Below are 20,480 nucleotides of genomic sequence, written 5' to 3'. Positions count from 1 at the left end.
TAATTAGTGGTTTACATTGTTGAGAAATTGAAGGTTGTATACTGAGAGGGACTGTACCTTAAGTGGTAAGTTGCGGCACTGTTGTAAATAAAGTTAATAAATTAGCATATTTCCAATAATTTTGTAAACATATATACAAAATTTGTGAGCTACATGTGCAGTACATTATGTGCAATGCAAAATATGTGTGAAGTGAAATAAAGGGTTGAAAATGACTAAATAAAATGCGTCCAATCAATTACGTTTTACCTTGCTGAGAAGTTGATGGCTCATTAGTGAGAGACCCAGCACCTTGAATCGCAGGTTGTGGAACTGTTGAACAATACAAGTTAATAAAATCAGTATATTTCCCAGATATTTGGAAATTGAAACAGTTCACTTGCTATATGTCTAGTGCAGTGGCATATCCAGAGGAAGGGGTTAGCACCTCGCCCCAAATTTGTAAGTTATATTATAGTTTTTTTTCAGGTTTTTCTTAATTTCTTTAGTGGCAATGCTTTTAATGTAATTGGAGCATGCGTATTACACTAATGCGAAACCAAAATCAAAACGCCATTCTCCGTCTCTTGTTTGGTCGACCATCAACGCAGGATACTTATTTCTACTTCGCTATTCGTTCAGGTTGGCCAATTGACAGCTGTAAATCAAGCTTTTATTCTGTTGCCTACAGGTTTGTTTGTTGGACATTAAATGACTGTTTCTGATTAGTTGTTTTTCTATTCATGCTGTCATTACAATCACTATTTTATGACGTTTTTTTTTTCAAACTTTTTTTATCAGGGGCTAATAAATACAACATTTTTATCTTTTATAGTTATCCATCACTAGTCCATAAAATAATATCGCGGGCATCTAGTTTGATCAAACTAGTTTAACAACATGGCTAATTATGTGTTAAATTAATGACCTTAAAAGTTTGGACTTGACTTGGGTGGCTGATAAAAAATTATTTACCTTGTTGAGAAGTTAATGTCCTAATACTGAGTGGTGCTTCTTGAATGGCAGCTTGTGGCACTACCACTGTAGCACATGAAATTCTACATAAATGATAGAAAGTGTAGGTTTCATGTGAAAAGCAAAGTAAATAGTAATGCTCAAAACCACATAGTTTATATGGGCCGAAAATGTTTTTTTCTGGACATATCTTGTTTTTGCTTGTTTCTTTTTATTATTTTTTAGTTTGCTTGGGATGACATAGTTTTACCTGGACACTATTAGAGAAAGTATTCATCGTAGAACTTTAAAACTTTGAGACATGACGTAGAGTGGTGTATAAGTGCGCATAAGAAGTTTAGAAGTCTGCACCCCTAAGGGTGTATAATTGGGAGACAAAACATTTAAAATATTGTAATGTCATCGTAGTTTTTTGTAGCTACCTACTGACCTACTCCTATCTAGTGGTAGAAATATCTCCAATACAAGATTCGTTCATAGTTGCTTGTTTTTTTTAGCTTGCATAGCGACTGACATCATGCTGTGCACTTTATTCTCACTAGAAGGATAAACTGCGCGTGTCATTGCCTTTTAGAAAGGTGATCGACTCTCAGTAAAATAACTTAATGTTATTAGAAAATAACATATTTTACCGTCGCAAATTAAAATGCTAAATCAAAAGCAGTGTAGACCTTTCTGTCGTTACCTCTTTCGCATGTTGTTTCTACTAAACATATCTACTAAATATTGGTTAGCTGAAGGCCCTGTGAAATCCTTATTGTTGCTTTATGTAATGATCGTTATAGTCACAAGTGGTAAACATGCAAATACCTGGTATGGCTTTTCAGCGAAATCAATAAAAGACGGAATAAACGTATATAATCGAATTAATAAAAAGTATACATTGGTGTAATACCACTCAGTGTACTGTATATGTATTATCTACATAAAATCTATCAATCAGATTTTTCGAACATTCCACAATTACCACACCTTTACTATTTTATTTACGTTTTTTTTAAGCGGGCTGCTAGAAATGCGTTTTACTTGTTATTTTTGGTTTCGAGCACTGTTAAACATTTTTTAAACATAGATTATTTTTTCAGCGAGTTCTAAGAGATGTTTTTCAGGGGGGTGGGGTTGCTGGGGTTTATTTTTTTTTTGTGTGATGGGTAAAAATTTAAATGGATATTATCAGGCGGGCGCTGGAAGATACTATTACGTATTTATTCTCAGTTTTTACCTAAATACTTTTATTTCAATTGTATCCATTAACTGCCTACTTCGAATGAGTAAAGTCAAGTCAGGAAAAGTGAAACTTAGTGTATACCCTTAAAATCTAAAACAAACACACCAAAGTGTAATATATAACAAGATTTATTCTGGTAAATAACCCTATTTATATTGACCCAATTACTTTGACAAAACACCCATGAAGATAAGTCCATGAGAAATATCCCTCGGCCAAATATACAACAACCGCAAGCCGTCTAGTTTATATAATGTGCTATGGGTTCGACCATTGTATTCATTTAGTACCTGTATTTTGTTGTCTCACCCTATGATTCTATTGCCATTCAGCATGGACGACTTGCTCGCATATTTCGCTAACATCCTTGAGGCGCAGTATGTATTGGTTTACGTTGGAATAGGGACTGCATTCTGCACCCTATATAACCGTGCATGTCTTACATTCTTTCATTCTACTTGACTTCTACGTCCATGAGCAATAAACTGTCACTGGATACAACAATATGTAGCATTTATTTTATAGATTAATACAGTGTGGTCCAACTGCAGGCCCGCAGGCAAAGGTTGGCCTGCGAATTCCGCTTTTTTGGCCCGCAAACTGATAGCCAGCTTTGCTGCAATCTAGCAATATCACTTTAATTTTGGTTTCTTTGTTATTGCAATTGACAAAAAATTCGTAAATGATTGTTTGAAATTTCATAACTACTGTAGCTGAACAAAGGTGTACATTTTAGAAAGTTAGTATATATGCCATAGGCCAGCGGTCTTCAACCTGGTGGGGCGACAAGCAATTTTTAGGGGGCGCGAGCTCCAAGTTAATAGTTGAATTTTTTTGCAATGATTCTAATGGTTTCGTTTTGGTTGTACACCACTCCTACAGCGCTGTAGGCTACAAACTCTGTTTTTGCCAACTTTAACATTGAAACTGCAAAAAATTTTTGCGCTCTGTGCGAATCCTGTTTTTATACTTTTGTTGACTGAGTTTTAGCCCAAATTCTCTTTAGTGCCATTGCATGTTTTCATATCATCGAAAGTATAACGGCCCATTTAATTACAATTTTTTTAACTTGTATATAAACGACAAAAGTCACCCCCCGTTCAAACAATTTTTTATCTTTATTTCATATATGACAACAGGCTTGCAACAGGGGGACTTAAACTTTTTTGCACAAATCTTTAATGTTTTTGCAATATGGCCATTGTATTGTGTGTCGTCACATCTTTTGAAACAAGGTAGCGTACTGTTTAAATCAATGTATCGGGCACGGGCAATTTGTCGTGTGTCCAATGCGAAAAGGCTCCTGAATTTACAGTTTAGCGCCAATTCAACAAATTAAACTCAATTTTTTTTCAAGTTGTCTTAACGATATTTAATTGAAAATGCTGTACTGCTTTTCTAGGGGGGCAAAAGGCATAGGAAAATAACCAAAGGGGGGGGCGCGGCTGAAAAAAGGTTAAGAACCACTGCCATAGGCTATGTATAATTTGCCAGCAATTATAAGCCTAGAATCGTTATTTAAAAACATTGGCCAGCAATATAAAAAAAAACTTGTTTTTGGCCTGTGATAAAAATAAGTTGGACCACACTGGAATAATAGTTTTAGTAATTCCAAATTAAAAAGATGCACATAAAATAGGAAACTAAATAATAAAAACAAACTTACTCTGCAAGAGATGTTGGATGTTTGTTCTTCAGCCGTTTGAACCATTTACAAAATAAAATCACCTAATGTATTTACATATCTAAGAAAATAAAATCACTCTATGATGTAGCCAGGTAAGTGCTTAAAAGTTATGACATAAACAAGTTCTGTTCACATTTTGCTAAAAAACATGTGTTAATTTTTTTCAAAAAAAATTGCAGCATTAAAATTGTTAGAACGAACAGTCGAAAAGGAATTTTTCTCAGATATATTATTTTTAACCGAAAACAAACTGTTGGTGATTGAAAGCATTGCTTTTGACTAGTTGTGACTATTTCAAATAACACTCTGCTGTGGATAAATGTAGAAAGAGGTTATTTGCCCGGCAACCTGTTAGCAGACTTTCGAAATAAGTTAACTCATCCAGTTTTTATATATGGAAGAATAAGTCGGAACTAAAAAATTAGAGCTCAAACTTGCACTACTGTAAATGGCTTCAAAAATAAATCTTTTTGTTTTTGTGCAGATTCGGTTACAGTAGTACAATTTTCACAGTTCGCTAAACGGGCAAGCAGGACAAATAGCCTGTTCCATAAATTTATACTACTAGTTATAGACTACCAGAAGCTGCCATTTTCATTGTTTGTATTTGCTGTTAAAAATATTGAAACAAAAATTAGAAACACAGTAAAAGAGAAAGTAGAACATGTACCAAAATGCTTACTAACAATGCTATATTTAATAAATACTGATTCCATAATAAAATCGCAGATTAACAAGTTGTAATAAAGACAGCTTTAACTATAATTCAAAAACCTTTTCCCTAAGAAGTACTGATTCTGCACATTATTTGGGTGGGGGTTTCAGTTGTTTGTGCGAGTCTAGTAGTAGTATTTTATTATTTAATTATTTTGCTAAACCAACCCAAACTAATACTTGACCAACCCCAACCCAAACGCTAACTCACACCCTAACCCGAATAATGTGCGTTGTGGTAGGATTCTAGACCAGCGCTGAAGCTTTCCCACTTTTACTGAACTTCAAAATTCGCACTACTATAAACGGATCTACAAATACAATTTATAGCTAAAGCAGTTTACCGAACTTCGGAAGTTGCACTATATACTTTAAACCAGGGGCGGGCAACGTGCGGCCCTTTGCCATTTTTTGTGCGGCCCTTCGCCTTCTTCCAGATATTTTTCCCTAAATAAGGGTATTTTGTGTGCACCAATGTTGGAACTTTTGCTCTTTCAGTTTCCTGTTTAAAAGTGCAATGTAACCCATAGGTTGCACCGCTACACTAATGCAGTTGTTCAACTCGAATGGAAAGCATCTATTACAAAACAATCTTTATTCATAAAGTTTTACTTGCCTCATGTTGGTATCATAAAGAATTGTTTTGCAACAATTACACTTGTCTGCTACGACTTTTGCCGCGCATATTGACTGAGATGTTGTGTTTAACAGCTGGTTTTGAATTATTGCTGTTAAATAGTTTGCGTCTATGCACATCTGGCCTGGAACCAAACATTGACAAGTTGGTTCAAAATATCCAACATCAGCCTTCTCACTAACTTCTATTTGAACATCCACATGTGTGTCTGCTATGATATTTCATATGCGCTTGTACTTGTGTTTTTCTAGTAAAAGCTGAAAATATCAATTAATTAGTGTTTATTTGATGTGCGGCCCTCCTGTAAGCATTAAATTTCTTAACTGGCCCTTGTGTTAAAAAGGTTGCCCGACCCTGCTTTAAACAAAAAGGTGATAGGATTATAGACCAGCACGGACTAACCCAAGAAAACATGCGGCCCGAAATTTCATTGTGTAATATCTTAGGAAGTAAATGAGATATGATTAGGAATGTTTACACATAACTCTAAGCAATCTAACTTTGCCAGCAATGAAACTTTAAAAAAGAAATATGGCTCTTTTTGCTCACAAAAAGGCCTGATATAAACTTATACACCAAGGAGAGTAAGCAACTAACACAAATTGCATCAGCTGCTCAATTTCGGGATATGACGTATTGTGCTCCGGCATTAAAGGTGTAGTAGCTTGCATCATGTGATCGAGAAACTCCGGCTATTCTGTGCAAACAGCCTGTTGTGACGCCAAATCATCTGTCTGTGTGCATCACACTCAAGCTGGCAACCTATTTTCCACTGCACAGTAAAATGTCCTGCATTTCCTGTTTTGTATGGAAAGCCAAAACTGCAAAAATACCACTTTATGGGTTTTAATGATAAATATTCATTAGGCAAAGGAGCATTCTTTTGACGTACAAACGTTGAATCACATATCAAATTTGGAAATAAACATTGCTTTTCATTTAGAAACTTATGATTCAAACACTTAGGGTCTACTTTTTTTATACAGCTACTTTGTGACTGTAATAACTACTTTGCAACCCATTTGTTTACTTTGCAAAGCACACATGCCTTATTTCTTATGATCTAAAAAAATATATTTACAATTTCAAATATGTAATAGCTAAATAGCTTTTGAAACGGCAACTAATAAGACAGCAACTTGAGTTTTACAACGTATAACAGGTGATTTTAACGTTATAATGACACAATTGTTTTTAAATTATATGGCGTGTACAAATCAAACAGCATAATGTTAAATGACATTATTGCATTTTTTAAAACATGCTTAATTTAAGATTAGCAACATGGTGCATGGCTTAGCACAGGGTTCCTCAGTGGGGGCACGAAGTAGTCATTGGGGGGCCTTGAGCATAACTCTTTAGCTGGGTGGTAGTTTTGCAAAACTAGACTACCCAAGTATCATTATTTTCAAAATTTGCCAGTTTTCAATTGTGTTTTTTATTATGACTGTAATCCTTTCTTGTAACGTTTATAATGCATCTTTCTGATGTGCCGTTTAAATAATTATTTCTCAAAATCGGGTCTTTAAGTTCGAATTGGATTCTGCTGTTTATACGCCTCCTACCATGGTGGCAAACAATTACTGTGCCGCTTTGTGCAACATAATACTATAGCGCTTTTACAGGAGATCAATTACTTGCAGATAACCTTTTCTTAATTCGTAAGTGTCCTCTGTCCATCAATGCTGTTGGGCGAGCGACTAACGTGTTATGACAGGTGCATATATTTTGCAATTTTTTAAGGGCGTTAAAATGCAAAAAAAACATTCCATCATAATCACACGAGTGCGCTAAGGCGTTACTCAAGGTCAACAATATTTAGCGAGGTTATACGCAACATCATAATTGTCAAGTATAATGGTAACGCATTACTGGCAGGGGTAGCTCTGTATTCGGCAGCATATTATTATACAGCCTAAATAACATATCATATTTATAATGAAGTGTAACTAAAACACAACTTTGTTTTCATTGTGATCATTATATGGGCAAAAAATGGTTTTGACAACACCCTGATGTTGTTATCATGTTTATGTACTTGTTTAGTTTTTTGTGTAGTTATGCACTGTAGTTTAAACTTCTTTAGGTGGCAGTTGTTTAAAAGGTTAATAGTTAATTATTTTTTGATTACAATAATACACATAGCCTATGTTAGAAATTAGTTTGGCGATTAATTATGTTTTTGTCATTCCCCTCAAAATAATAAGATGCGATATTGAGCCTGTCAACCAAGTGAGTCAAAATATACCAAAAGGATGTTGGCAGCTCGAAATTATTTGCGTAATATCTCCGGAAGTAAACAAGATATCGATGAGAAATTTTTACACATTACTCAAAGCAACCTAAGCTAGCCAGCAATCAGACTTTTTGTTTAAAAAAACATAAAAATATTAATATTCATAAATATGAATATTCAGTCATATTCAGCCTTGTAATTAAAATGTGCCCTAAGTGACTTACATAGGGTGATAGCTACGAGTCTACTCTTCAAAATGAGATATAACTCGACCGCCAATTATTCGGGGATAAGTTATTAATATTCCTTCAAAAATTCATAAACGTCCAAAATTTCAAATCGGACAAAAAAGCAAAAGTCCCATAACTCGAGAAATAAACAAGATTTTTAGTCACAATTTTTACACATCACTCAAAGCAACCTAAGCTAGCCAGCAATCAAACTTAAAAAAAAATAATAATTTTATATTTTCACCATCGGTATGAATAAAAGACATAATGACTTTTTGTTTTTTGCGCTGAATAGTTACAATAGGATGTCACAAGGACTAGAGGTTAACTTTGTTTTACGTTGTATTTATACCATTGTCATTTCGGCGAAATAATTTTTTACGCTTTTTTTCACACTTTTACGAACCGCTTAACATAAATTCATTATCTTTTGCTGAACTCATACAAAACTGATTTATAAATGATGATTTGCCTTAATTATCATCAATACATTTAGGTTGTCACAACAACAACACATTTTTAAAATATATCTGCTAAAATCTTTGTTTTAGAATAAATTTCAAAGAATTTGCACACATCCAAAAGTTCTAAAAAATACAATGCAACAACAATAAAGTTTCCCTAACAAGATAAGCATAGTCTCCTACTCTGGCCATCAGATATTTCCACCGAAACAGCATTGCCGTAATCCATTAATTTTGCTAATATAAAGAAAACTCGAAAAGAGTTTTTGGGAAAAAACACAGATTTTGGGGGGTACATTGAGCTGGATTTTTGAAAACTATCTGCGCATTAAACTTTTCTAAAAAAATCCATACAACTACTAGAAAGTATTCTTAACAAGATAAGCGTAGTCTCCCACTCTGGCCATTCATATATTTTCAGCGAAATAGGTTTTCCGTAGCTCATTTGTGCTTAAAAAACAAAAAAAATTAAAGTTTGGGGGTACATTTGGTCGAATTTTTAAAAACTATCCGCACATTAAAATTTCCTACAAATTTCCATACAACTACTAGAAAGTATTCTTAACAAGATAGGCATAGTCTCCCACTCTGGTCATTCAGATATTTTCAGCGAAATAGGTTTTCCGTAGCCCATTTGGGCTTAAAAACCAAAAAAAATTAAAGTTTGGGGGGTACATTTGGTCGAATTTTTAAAAACTATCCGCACATTAAAATTTCCTACAAATTTCCATACAACTACTAGAAAGTATTCTCAACAAGATAGGCATAGTCTCCCACTCTGGTCATTCAGATATTTCACTCGCACAAGTTTAACTTGACACAAAGCTGCTCAAACAAGACTTGGTATGTTCATGTAAAGCTTAACATATCATACGTCACAATATATGACGTAACGCATTTTGGTATATGACAAATAAAGTTACATTTTTAACTTGACACAAAGCTGCTCAAACAAGACTTGGTATGTTCATGTAAAGCTTAACATATCACTACGTCACAATATATGACGTAACGCATTTTGGTATATGACAAATAAAGTTACATTTTTAACTTGACACAAAGCTGCTCAAACAAGACTTGGTATGTTCATGTAAAGCTTAACATATCACTACGTCACAATATATGACGTAATGCGTTATGGTATGTGACAAATAAATTCATAAGTTTAAGTTACACAAAGCTGTTCCAACAAGGCTAAGTATGTTTATTAGAAAGTAAGATAGCAAAAATACAATAAACAAAGCCAAGACAAAACGGCATCAAATTATTGTTTAATTATTCGCTGGTCTTTACTGTTAATCAGATAGTAACGGTTATTAATGACGTCATAAAGTAAGTCCACCATAAAAATTTGCGCCAAAACCGGCTAAAAAAGTTGTCAAATAATACAATATTTACCGTGAATTTTTGACATGTTACTTTGCAAAAACATAGTAAACAAATTTTGTTGGCAAAACCTTCAGTAAGGCAAACATAACGACTGCTTTTTATTAAAAAAAACGATTAAAACTAATAAAAAGGCATTAATTTTAAATATTTTGAACCGAACTTAATTATGCTTTTGTTTTCTGAGCTACATTTAGAAGGTTTTCACCAAAATCTCAAACTTTCAGTCGCTAATGGTTGAACAACAAGTGCTTAATGTCGAGCGAAGTACGAGACAACCTTGCGATGCTCTCGCGTCCTTTGTTCGCTCACAAACTTCTTTCTTGCTTTGTTCAAGTTTAACGGAACCAACGCTCGTCTTTAAATTGAAGCGGAACCGCTTCGGCCTAACCGACAAACATGGGCGTATCCAAGGGGGCGTGGTCATACCCCCCCACCCCCAGCTGTATTTTCCGCTTAACTGAAAAAAATCTGAGTTATGTTTTTAGTATGTTTTATCCTATTTTGCTAAAATTGTTTTAAACTAAAGGCGTCGCGTATCTCGGTTAACCTTCGAAAAAAAAACAGCTTATCCCAAACACAGCGGTTCCTCATGACAATAAAAACAGTTTTGATTTATAGACACTATAAAAAATACACTAACGCAACATGCTTGTGGAACGCTTTAGGCTATATTTATTGAACTACGCAAATTTGTGTAAAGTAGATAAAATATATGCTTATTAAACTCCATTTACTGTAATTACAGATTCGGTTGGTGTCAGATAGCAAGTTGTTCAACGCTCCCTTTGATAAAATACGCAAACAAGTAAGCTAGAACACACGACGACTAGAAAAGCGTCTAATGCAGCTAAGTACGCAACACTCTCTGGGTTGCTTAAGAGAGAAACAAATTTTCACTTCAGCCTGAAACCAATGGAAAACCACCAAGTGTGACGCACGGACCTTGAGGTTGCTATAGTAACAGCCCCAGAAAAGGTCTAGGGTGTTGTTTTGGGCCACGGTCTGGTTCTCCCGGATAAATTCCTTCACGCAATGGTGACGATGTTGAAAACGTTGTGCTTTTATTATGTGTCCTTGATAAAACATACTGAGAGCAAGGAACAGTAGCAAGCATAGAATCTGATACTACACGAACACACAAGTTTGCTGAAACCAACTACGTTAGAATGTTCAAATAAAAGTAGTTTTATCAGCAACAAATTCATAAAAGCCAATTACCATCAAAATTGGCATAATGAAGACAATTTATGAGAAATACCGGTACACCTAAAAAATGCGCGCTCGCTTCGCTCGTAAGGTGCGCCGCAACGTTTTCATACGTCTCTAACGTGCGCCCTTAAGCAAAAAAGGTTAAGAAACACTGGATTAAAGTAAAACTGATAGAAGAACATAAACATCCGCACCATTAACGTCACAAGTAACGTCATAGATCAAGTAATTTAAGAAACGTGTTCTTCCCTAACAGAAACAACGCGTATTATGCAAATAAACCACATTTATCACGCGAAACGCAAAAAATTGTGCCTTCAGGTTTCAGTTGGAAGAACATGGCCACATTTGGCGCGCGGGCCTGAACCAGGCTGAGACAGTGTAATTCTCAGCCACATAAACTTTTGAAATGAAGTGCAATGAATGCACGGCTATCACGCGGCCCACAACTACATGATAACAATAAACCATTTAAAAGTAACTCGCGGCCCACTAAAATGACTCTGCGGCCAACATTTGGGTCGCGGTCCACAGTTTGCCGACCACTGCTTTAAAGGATCAAGGTAGGTTACACCATTTTTGCGTTTGACGCCATTTGCAAAATATTACAAAAAAATTATTTGGTTAACACAAAATAAATGTGAAACCCTAAAATTACTTGCCACATATAAGCTTAATGAGGCTACTAGAGAGGTATGCAACCAAATGTACCCCCCAAACTTTAATTTTTTTTGTTTTTAAGCACAAATGGGCTACGGAAAACCTATTTCGCTGAAAATATCTGAATGACCAGAGTGGGAGACTATGCTTATCTTGTTAAGAATACTTTCTAGTAGTTGTATGGAAATTTTTAGGAAATTTTAATGTGCGGATAGTTTTTAAAAATTCGACCAAATGTACCCCCCAAACTTTAATTTTTTTTGTTTTTTAAGCACAAATAGGCTACGGAAAACCTATTTCGCTGAAAATATCTGAATGACCAGAGTGGGAGACTATGCTGTTCTTGTTAAGAATACTTTCTAGTAGTTGTATGAAAATTTGTAGGAAATTTTAATGTGCGGATAGTTTTAAAAAATCGACCAAATGTACCCCCCAAACTTTAATCTTTTTTTGTTTTTAAGCACAAATTGGCTACGGAAAACCTATTTCGCTGAAAATATCTGAATGACCAGAGTGGGAGACTATGCTTTTCTTGTTAAGAATACTTTCTAGTAGTTGTATGTAAATTTTTAGGAAATTTAATGTGCGGATAGTTTTTAAAAATTTGACCAAATCTACCCCCAAACTTTAATTTTTTTTTGTTTTTAAGCGCAAATGAGCTACGGAAAACCTATTTCGCTGAAAATATCTGAATGACCAGAGTGAGAGACTATGCGTATCTTGTTAAGAATACTTTCTAGTAGTTGTATGGAAATTTTTAGGAAATTTTAAATTGCGGATAGTTTTTCAAAATTCGACCAAATGTACCCCCCAAACTTTAATTTTTTTTGGTTTTTAAGCACAAATAGGCTACGGAAAACCTATTTCGCTGTAAATATCTGAATGAATTGACAATCTGATTATATTGATTACAAAAAACGCGAAAATATTTAATTGTAGTTCAGTTTTATACGTCGTAGGCAAAAGAAAGTGAAATTGTGTTAAACGGCGTAAAAAATATTAAAAAAAGCATGAAAAATTATTTCGCCGAAATGACAATGGTCTTTTGCTGAACTCATACAAAACTGATTTATAAATGATGATTTGCCTTAATTATCATCAATACATTTAGGTTGTCACAACAACAACACATTTTTAAAATATATCTGCTAAAATCTTTGTTTTAGAATAAATTTTAAAGAATTTGCACACATCCAAAAGTTCTAAAAAATACAATGCAACAACAATAAAGTTTCCCTAACAAGATAAGCATAGTCTCCTACTCTGGCCATCAGATATTTTCAGCGAAATAGCATTGCCGTAATCCATTAATTTTGCTAATATAAAGAAAACTCGAAAAGAGTTTTTGGGAAAAAACACAGATTTTGGGGGTACATTAAGCTGGATTTTTGAAAACTATCTGCGCATTAAACTTTTCTAAAAAAATCCATACAACTACTAGAAAGTATTCTTAACAAGATAAGCGTAGTCTCCCACTCTGGCCATTCATATATTTTCAGCGAAATAGGTTTTCCGTAGCTCATTTGTGCTTAAAAACAAAAAAAAGTAAAGTTTGGGGATACATTTGGTCGATTTTTTAAAAACTATCCGCACATTAAAATTTCCTACAAATTTCCATACAACTACTAGAAAGTATTCTTAACAAGAACAGCATAGTCTCCCACTCTGGTCATTCAGATATTTTCAGCGAAATAGGTTTTCCGTAACCCATTTGTGCTAAAAACCAAAAAAAGTTTAAGTTTGGGGGTATATTTGGTCGAATTTTTAAAAACTATCCGCACATTAAAATTTCCTAAAAATTTCCATACAACTACTAGAAAGTATTCTTAACAAGAACAGCATAGTCTCCCACTCTGGTCATTCAGATATTTCACTCGCACAAGTTTAACTTTACACAAAGCTGTTCAAACAAGACTTGGTATGTTCAAGTAAAGCTTAACATATCACTACGTCACAATATATGACGTAACGCATTTTGGTATATGACAAATAAAGTTACATTTTTAACTTGACACAAAGCTGCTCAAACAAGACTTGGTATGTTCATGTAAAGCTTAACATATCACTACGTCACAATATATGACGTAATGCGTTATGGTATGTGACAAATAAATTCATAAGTTTAAGTTACACAAAGCTGTTCCAACAAGGCTAAGTATGTTTATTAGAAAGTAAGATAGCAAAAATACAATAAACAAAGCCAAGACAAAACGGCATCAAATTATTGTTTATTTATTCGCTAGTCTTTACTGTTAATCAGATAGTAACAGTTATTAATGACGTCATAAAGTAAGTCCACCATAAAAATTTGCGCCAAAACCGGTTAAAAAAGTTGTCAAATAATACAAGATTTACCGTGAATTTTTGACATGTTACTTTGCAAAAACATAGTAAACAAATTTTGTTGACAAAACCTTCAGTAAGGCAAACATAACGACTGCTTTTTATTAAAAAAAACGATTAAAACTAATAAAAAGGCATTAATTTTAAATATTTTGAACCGAACTTAATTATGCTTTTGTTTTCTGAGCTACATTTAGAAGGTTTTCACCAAAATCTCAAACTTTCAGTCGCTAATGGTTGAACAACAAGTGCTAAATGTTGAGCGAAGTACGAGACAACCTTGCGATGCTCTCGCGTCCTTTGTTCGCTCACAAACTTTTTTTCTTGTTCAAGTTTAACGGAACCAACGCTCGTCTTTAAATTGAAGCGGACCCGCTTCGGCCTAACCGACAAACATGGGCGTATCCAAGGGAGCGTGGTCATGCCCCCCACCCCCAGCTGTATTTTCCGCTTAACTGAAAAAAATCTGAGTTATGTTTTTAGTATGTCCAATCCTATTTTGCTAAAATTGTTTTAAACTAAAGGCGTCGCGTATCTCGGTTAAGCTTCGAAAAAAAACAGCTTATCCCAAACACAGCGGTTCCTCATGACAATAAAAACAGTTTTGATTTATAGACACTATAAAAAAAATACACTTTCGCCACATGCTTGTGGAACGCTCTAGGCTATATTTATTGAACTACGCAAATTTGTGTAAAGTAGATAAAATATATGCTTATTAAACTCCATTTACTGTAATTACAGATTCGGTTGGTGTCAGATAGCAAGTTGTTCAACGCTCCCTTTGATAAAATACGCAAACAAGTAAGCTAGAACACACGACGACTAGAAAAGCGTCTAATGCAGCTAAGTACGCAACACTCTCTGGGTTGCTTAAGAGAGAAACAAATTTTCACTTCAGCCTGAAACCAATGGAAAACCACCAAGTGTGACGCACGGACCTTGAGGTTGCTATAGTAACAGCCCCAGAAAAGGTCTAGGGTGTTGTTTTGGGCCACGGTCTGGTTCCCCCGGATAAATTCCTTCACGCAATGGTGACGATGTTGAAAACGTTGTGCTTTTATTATGTGTCCTTGATAAAACATACTGAGAGCAAGGAACAGTAGCAAGCACAGAATCTGATACTACACGAACACACAAGTTTGCCGAAACCAACTACGTTAGAATGTTCAAATAAAAGTAGTTTCATCAGCAACAAATTCATAAAAGCCAATTACCATCAAAATTGGCATAATGAAGACAATTTAAGAGAAATACCGGTACACCTAAAAAATTTCGCGCTCGCTTCGCTCGTAAGGTGCGCCGCAACGTTTTCATACGTCTCTAACGTGCGCCCTTAAGCAAAAAAGGTTAAGAAACACTGGATTAAAGTAAAACTGAAAGAAGAACATAAACATCCGCACCATTAACGTCACAAGTAACGTCATAGATCAAGTAATTTAAGAAACGTGTTCTTCCCTAACAGAAACAACGCGTATTATGCAAATAAACCACATTACACGCGAAACGCAAAAAATTGTGCCTTCAGGTTTCAGTTGGAAGAACATGGCCACATTTGGCGCGCGGGCCTGAACCAGGCTGAGACAGTGTAATTCTCAGCCACATAAACTTTTGAAATGAAGTGCAATGAATGCACGGCTATCACGCGGCCCACAACTACATGATAACAATAAACCATTTAAAAGTAACTCGCGGCCCACTAAAATGACTCTGCGGCCAACATTTGGGCCGCGGTCCACAGTTTGCCGACCACTGCTTTAAAGGATCAAGGTAGGTTACACCATTTTTGCGTTTGACGCCATTTGCAAAATATTACAAAAAAATTATTTGGTTAACACAAAATAAATGTGAAACCCTAAAATTACTTGCCACATATAAGCTTAATGAGGCTACTAGAGAGGTATGCAACCAAATGTACCCCCCAAACTTTAATTTTTTTTGTTTTTAAGCACAAAAACCTATTTCGCTGAAAATATCTGAATGACCAGAGTGGGAGACTATGCTTATCTTGTTAAGAATACTTTTTAGTAGTTGTATGGAAATTTGTAGGAAATTTTAATGTGCGGATAGTTTTAAAAATTCGACCAAATGTACCCCCCAAACTTTAATTTTTTTTGTTTTTAAGCACAAATGGGCTACGGAAAACCTATTTCGCTGAAAATATTTGAATGACCAGAGTGGGAGACTATGCTTATCTTGTTAAGAATACTTTCTAGTAGTTGTATGGAAATTTTTAGGAAATTTTAATGTGCGGATAGTTTTTAAAAATTCGACCAAATGTACCCCCCAAACTTTAATTTTTTTTGTTTTTTAAGCACAAATAGGCTACGGAAAACCTATTTCGCTGAAAATATCTGAATGACCAGAGTGGGAGACTATGCTGTTCTTGTTAAGAATACTTTCTAGTAGTTGTATGAAAATTTGTAGGAAATTTTAATGTGCGGATAGTTTTAAAAAATCGACCAAATGTACCCCCCAAACTTTAATCTTTTTTTGTTTTTAAGCACAAATTGGCTACGGAAAACCTATTTCGCTGAAAATATCTGAATGACCAGAGTGGGAGACTATGCTTTTCTTGTTAAGAATACTTTCTAGTAGTTGTATGTAAATTTTTAGGAAATTTAATGTGCGGATAGTTTTTAAAAATTTGACCAAATCTACCCCCAAACTTTAATTTTTTTTTGTTTTTAAGCGCAAATGAGCTACGGAAAACCTATTTCGCTGAAAATATCTGAATGACCAGAGTGAGAGACTATGCGTATCTTGTTAAGAATACTTTCTAGTAGTTGTATGGAAATTTTTAGGAAATTTTAAATTGCGGATAGTTTTTCAAAATTCGACCAAATGTACCACCCAAACTTTAATTTTTTTTGGTTTTTAAGCACAAATAGGCTACGGAAAACCTATTTCGCTGTAAATATCTGAATGAATTGACAATCTGATTATATTGATTACAAAAAACGCGAAAATATTTAATTGTAGTTCAGTTTTATACGTCGTAGGCAAAAGAAAGTGAAATTGTGTTAAACGGCGTAAAAAATATTAAAAAAAGCATGAAAAATTATTTCGCCGAAATGACAATGGTCTTTTGCTGAACTCATACAAAACTGATTTATAAATGATGATTTGCCTTAATTATCATCAATACATTTAGGTTGTCACAACAACAACACATTTTTAAAATATATCTGCTAAAATCTTTGTTTTAGAATAAATTTTAAAGAATTTGCACACATCCAAAAGTTCTAAAAAATACAATGCAACAACAATAAAGTTTCCCTAACAAGATAAGCATAGTCTCCTACTCTGGCCATCAGATATTTTCAGCGAAATAGCATTGCCGTAATCCATTAATTTTGCTAATATAAAGAAAACTCGAAAAGAGTTTTTGGGAAAAAACACAGATTTTGGGGGTACATTAAGCTGGATTTTTGAAAACTATCTGCGCATTAAACTTTTCTAAAAAAATCCATACAACTACTAGAAAGTATTCTTAACAAGATAAGCGTAGTCTCCCACTCTGGCCATTCATATATTTTCAGCGAAATAGGTTTTCCGTAGCTCATTTGTGCTTAAAAACAAAAAAAAGTAAAGTTTGGGGATACATTTGGTCGATTTTTTAAAAACTATCCGCACATTAAAATTTCCTAAAAATTTATATACAACTACTACAAAGTATTCTTAACAAGATACGCATAGTCTCCCACTCTGGTCATTCAGATATTTTCAGCGAAATAGGTTTTCCGTAACCCATTTGTGCTAAAAACCAAAAAAAGTTTAAGTTGGGGGGTACATTTGGTTGAATTTTTAAAAACTATCCGCACATTAAAATTTCCTACAAATTTCCATACAACTACTAGAAAGTATTCTTAACAAGAACAGCATAGTCTCCCACTCTGGTCATTCAGATATTTTCAGCGAAATAGGTTTTCCGTAACCCATTTGTGCTAAAAACCAAAAAAAGTTTAAGTTTGGGGGTATATTTGGTCGAATTTTTAAAAACTATCCGCACATTAAAATTTCCTAAAAATTTACATACAACTACTAGAAAGTATTCTTAACAAGAACAGCATAGTCTCCCACTCTGGTCATTCAGATATTTCACTCGCACAAGTTTAACTTTACACAAAGATGTTCAAACAAGACTTGGTATGTTCAAGTAAAGCTTAACATATCACTACGTCACAATATATGACGTAACGCATTTTGGTATATGACAAATAAAGTTACATTTTTAACTTGACACAAAGCTGCTCAAACAAGACTTGGTATTAGAGTTAGCTCCACCAGGCAACATATCAATAAATATAAATCGCTCTTCTGGTGTAAACGAAGTATAAACCGACGTTTCGGCAGCAGATACCAGCTGACCTCATCAGGGTTAATAATTAAAACGAGAGTGCGTTAGCCATCTTATATACTGAGAAGTAAAAAATGTAGATTAAAATTAATAATTCTAGACGTCGCTGAAGTATGCGATAAGCTGTGACGCGCCGGAGTCATCCGGTGCAGAACTGCGCCGTCGTACAACGGGCGTTTATCAGCTATTGCGTATAGCTACAACGACGAGTAGATTGCCGGATACCATGAATCCTTTTTATTCATGGTGTTAGGAGATTTGTCAATCCGGAATGATTCAATGAACCGTCTTTTGTAATAGTGCGGTTCCCAGTCTAGAATTTTACAGTTATCCCAATCAATTCCGTGTCGGAGTTCAACCGCATGCTCTGCCAGAGCTGACCGGGATGCCTTTTCGTGGCGGACATCACCCATGTGTTCGAGTTTCCTGGTATGAAAGGAACGTTTAGTTTCCCCTATGTATGTTGCTGAACAACCTCCACAGGGAATTTATCTACATTTTTTACTTCTCAGTATATAAGATGGCTAACGCACTCTCGTTTTAATTATTAACCCTGATGAGGTCAGCTGGTATCTGCTGCCGAAACGTCGGTTTATACTTCGTTTACACCAGAAGAGCGATTTATATTTATTTATCAAGACTTGGTATGTTCATGTAAAGCTTAACATATCACTACGTCACAATATATGACGTAATGCGTTATGGTATGTGACAAATAAATTCATAAGTTTAAGTTACACAAAGCTGTTCCAACAAGGCTAAGTATGTTTATTAGAAAGTAAGATAGCAAAGATACAATAAACAAAGCCAAGACAAAACGGCATCAAATTATTGTTTATTTATTCGCTAGTCTTTACTGTTAATCAGATAGTAACAGTTATTAATGACGTCATAAAGTAAGTCCACCATAAAAATTTGCGCCAAAACCGGTTAAAAAAGTTGTCAAATAATACAAGATTTACCGTGAATTTTTGACATGTTACTTTGCAAAAACATAGTAAACAAATTTTGTTGACAAAACCTTCAGTAAGGCAAACATAACGACTGCTTTTTATTAAACAAAACGATTAAAACTAATAAAAAGGCATTAATTTTAAATATTTTGAACCGAACTTAATTATGCTTTTGTTTTCTGAGCTACATTTAGAAGGTTTTCACCAAAATCTCAAACTTTCAGTCGCTAATGGTTGAACAACAAGTGCTTAATGTCGAGCGAAGTACGAGACAACCTTGCGATGCTCTCGCGTCCTTTGTTCGCTCACAAACTTTTTTTCTTGTTCAAGTTTAACGGAACCAACGCTCGTCTTTAAATTGAAGCGGAACCGCTTCGGCCTAACCGACAAACATGGGCGTATCCAAGGGAGCGTGGTCATGCCCCCCCCCCCCCACCCCCAGCTGTATTTTCCGCTTAACTGAAAAAAATCTGAGTTATGTTTTTAGTATGTCCAATCCTATTTTGCTATAATTGTTTTAAACTAAAGGCGTCGCGTATCTCGGTTAAGCTTCGAAAAAAAAACAGCTTATCCCAAACACAGCGGTTCCTCATGACAATAAAAACAGTTTTGATTTATAGACACTATAAAAAAAATACACTTTCGCCACATGCTTGTGGAACGCTTTAGGCTATATTTATTGAACTACGCAAATTTGTGTAAAGTAGATAAAATATATGCTTATTAAACTCCATTTACTGTAATTACAGATTCGGTTGGTGTCAGATAGCAAGTTGTTCAACGCTCCCTTTGATAAAATACGCAAACAAGTAAGCTAGAACACACGACGACTAGAAAAGCGTCTAATGCAGCTAAGTACGCAACACTCTCTAGGTTGCTTGAGAGAGAAACAAATTTTCACTTCAGACGGAAACCAATGGAAAAACACCAAATGTGTCGCACGGACCTTGAGGTTGCTATAGTAACAGCCCCAGAGAAGGTCTAGGGTGTTGTTTTGGGCCACGGTCTGGTTCCCCCGGATAAATTCCTTCACGCAATGGTGACGATGTTGAAAACGTTGTGCTTTTATTATGTGTCCTTGATAAAACATACTGAGAGCAAGGAACAGTAGCAAGCACAGAATCTGATACTACACGAACACACAAGTTTGCCGAAACCAACTACGTTAGAATGTTCAAATAAAAGTAGTTTCATCAGCAACAAATTCATAAAAGCCAATTACCATCAAAATTGGCATAATGAAGACAATTTAAGAGAAATACCGGTACACCTAAAAAATTTCGCGCTCGCCTCGCTCGTAAGGTGCGCCGCAACGTTTTCATACGTCTCTAACGTGCGCCCTGTTACGTGTTTATCAACACTTAAACACCCAAATTAATTAATTGCCATAAGCCAAATCTTAGAGTTCATTAAGTT

The 20,480-nt window shown here is 34.9% G+C and overlaps 1 protein-coding gene across 1 annotated transcript in view; it reads right to left on the bottom strand.

The window, feature by feature from the left end:
• The window catches only part of LOC146146462 (ribonuclease inhibitor-like), a 48,244-nt gene that overhangs the window by 9,428 nt on the left and 18,336 nt on the right, over nucleotides 1-20,480 (bottom strand). Inside the window, exon 3 of the mRNA XM_083390770.1 lies at nucleotides 250-312. Within this exon, the coding sequence (XP_083246896.1) occupies nucleotides 250-312 (63 nt within the window). The remainder of the gene's footprint in view (nucleotides 1-249; nucleotides 313-20,480) is intronic.

The sequence above is a fragment of the Ascidiella aspersa genome, chromosome 5, assembly GCF_963924565.1.
Source record: "Ascidiella aspersa chromosome 5, kaAscAspe10.2, whole genome shotgun sequence".
NCBI classification, from domain to species: Eukaryota; Metazoa; Chordata; class Ascidiacea; order Phlebobranchia; family Ascidiidae; genus Ascidiella; species Ascidiella aspersa.
The sequence above is the reverse complement of the archived record's forward strand: the minus strand, read 5'-3'. Positions and strand labels throughout refer to the sequence as shown.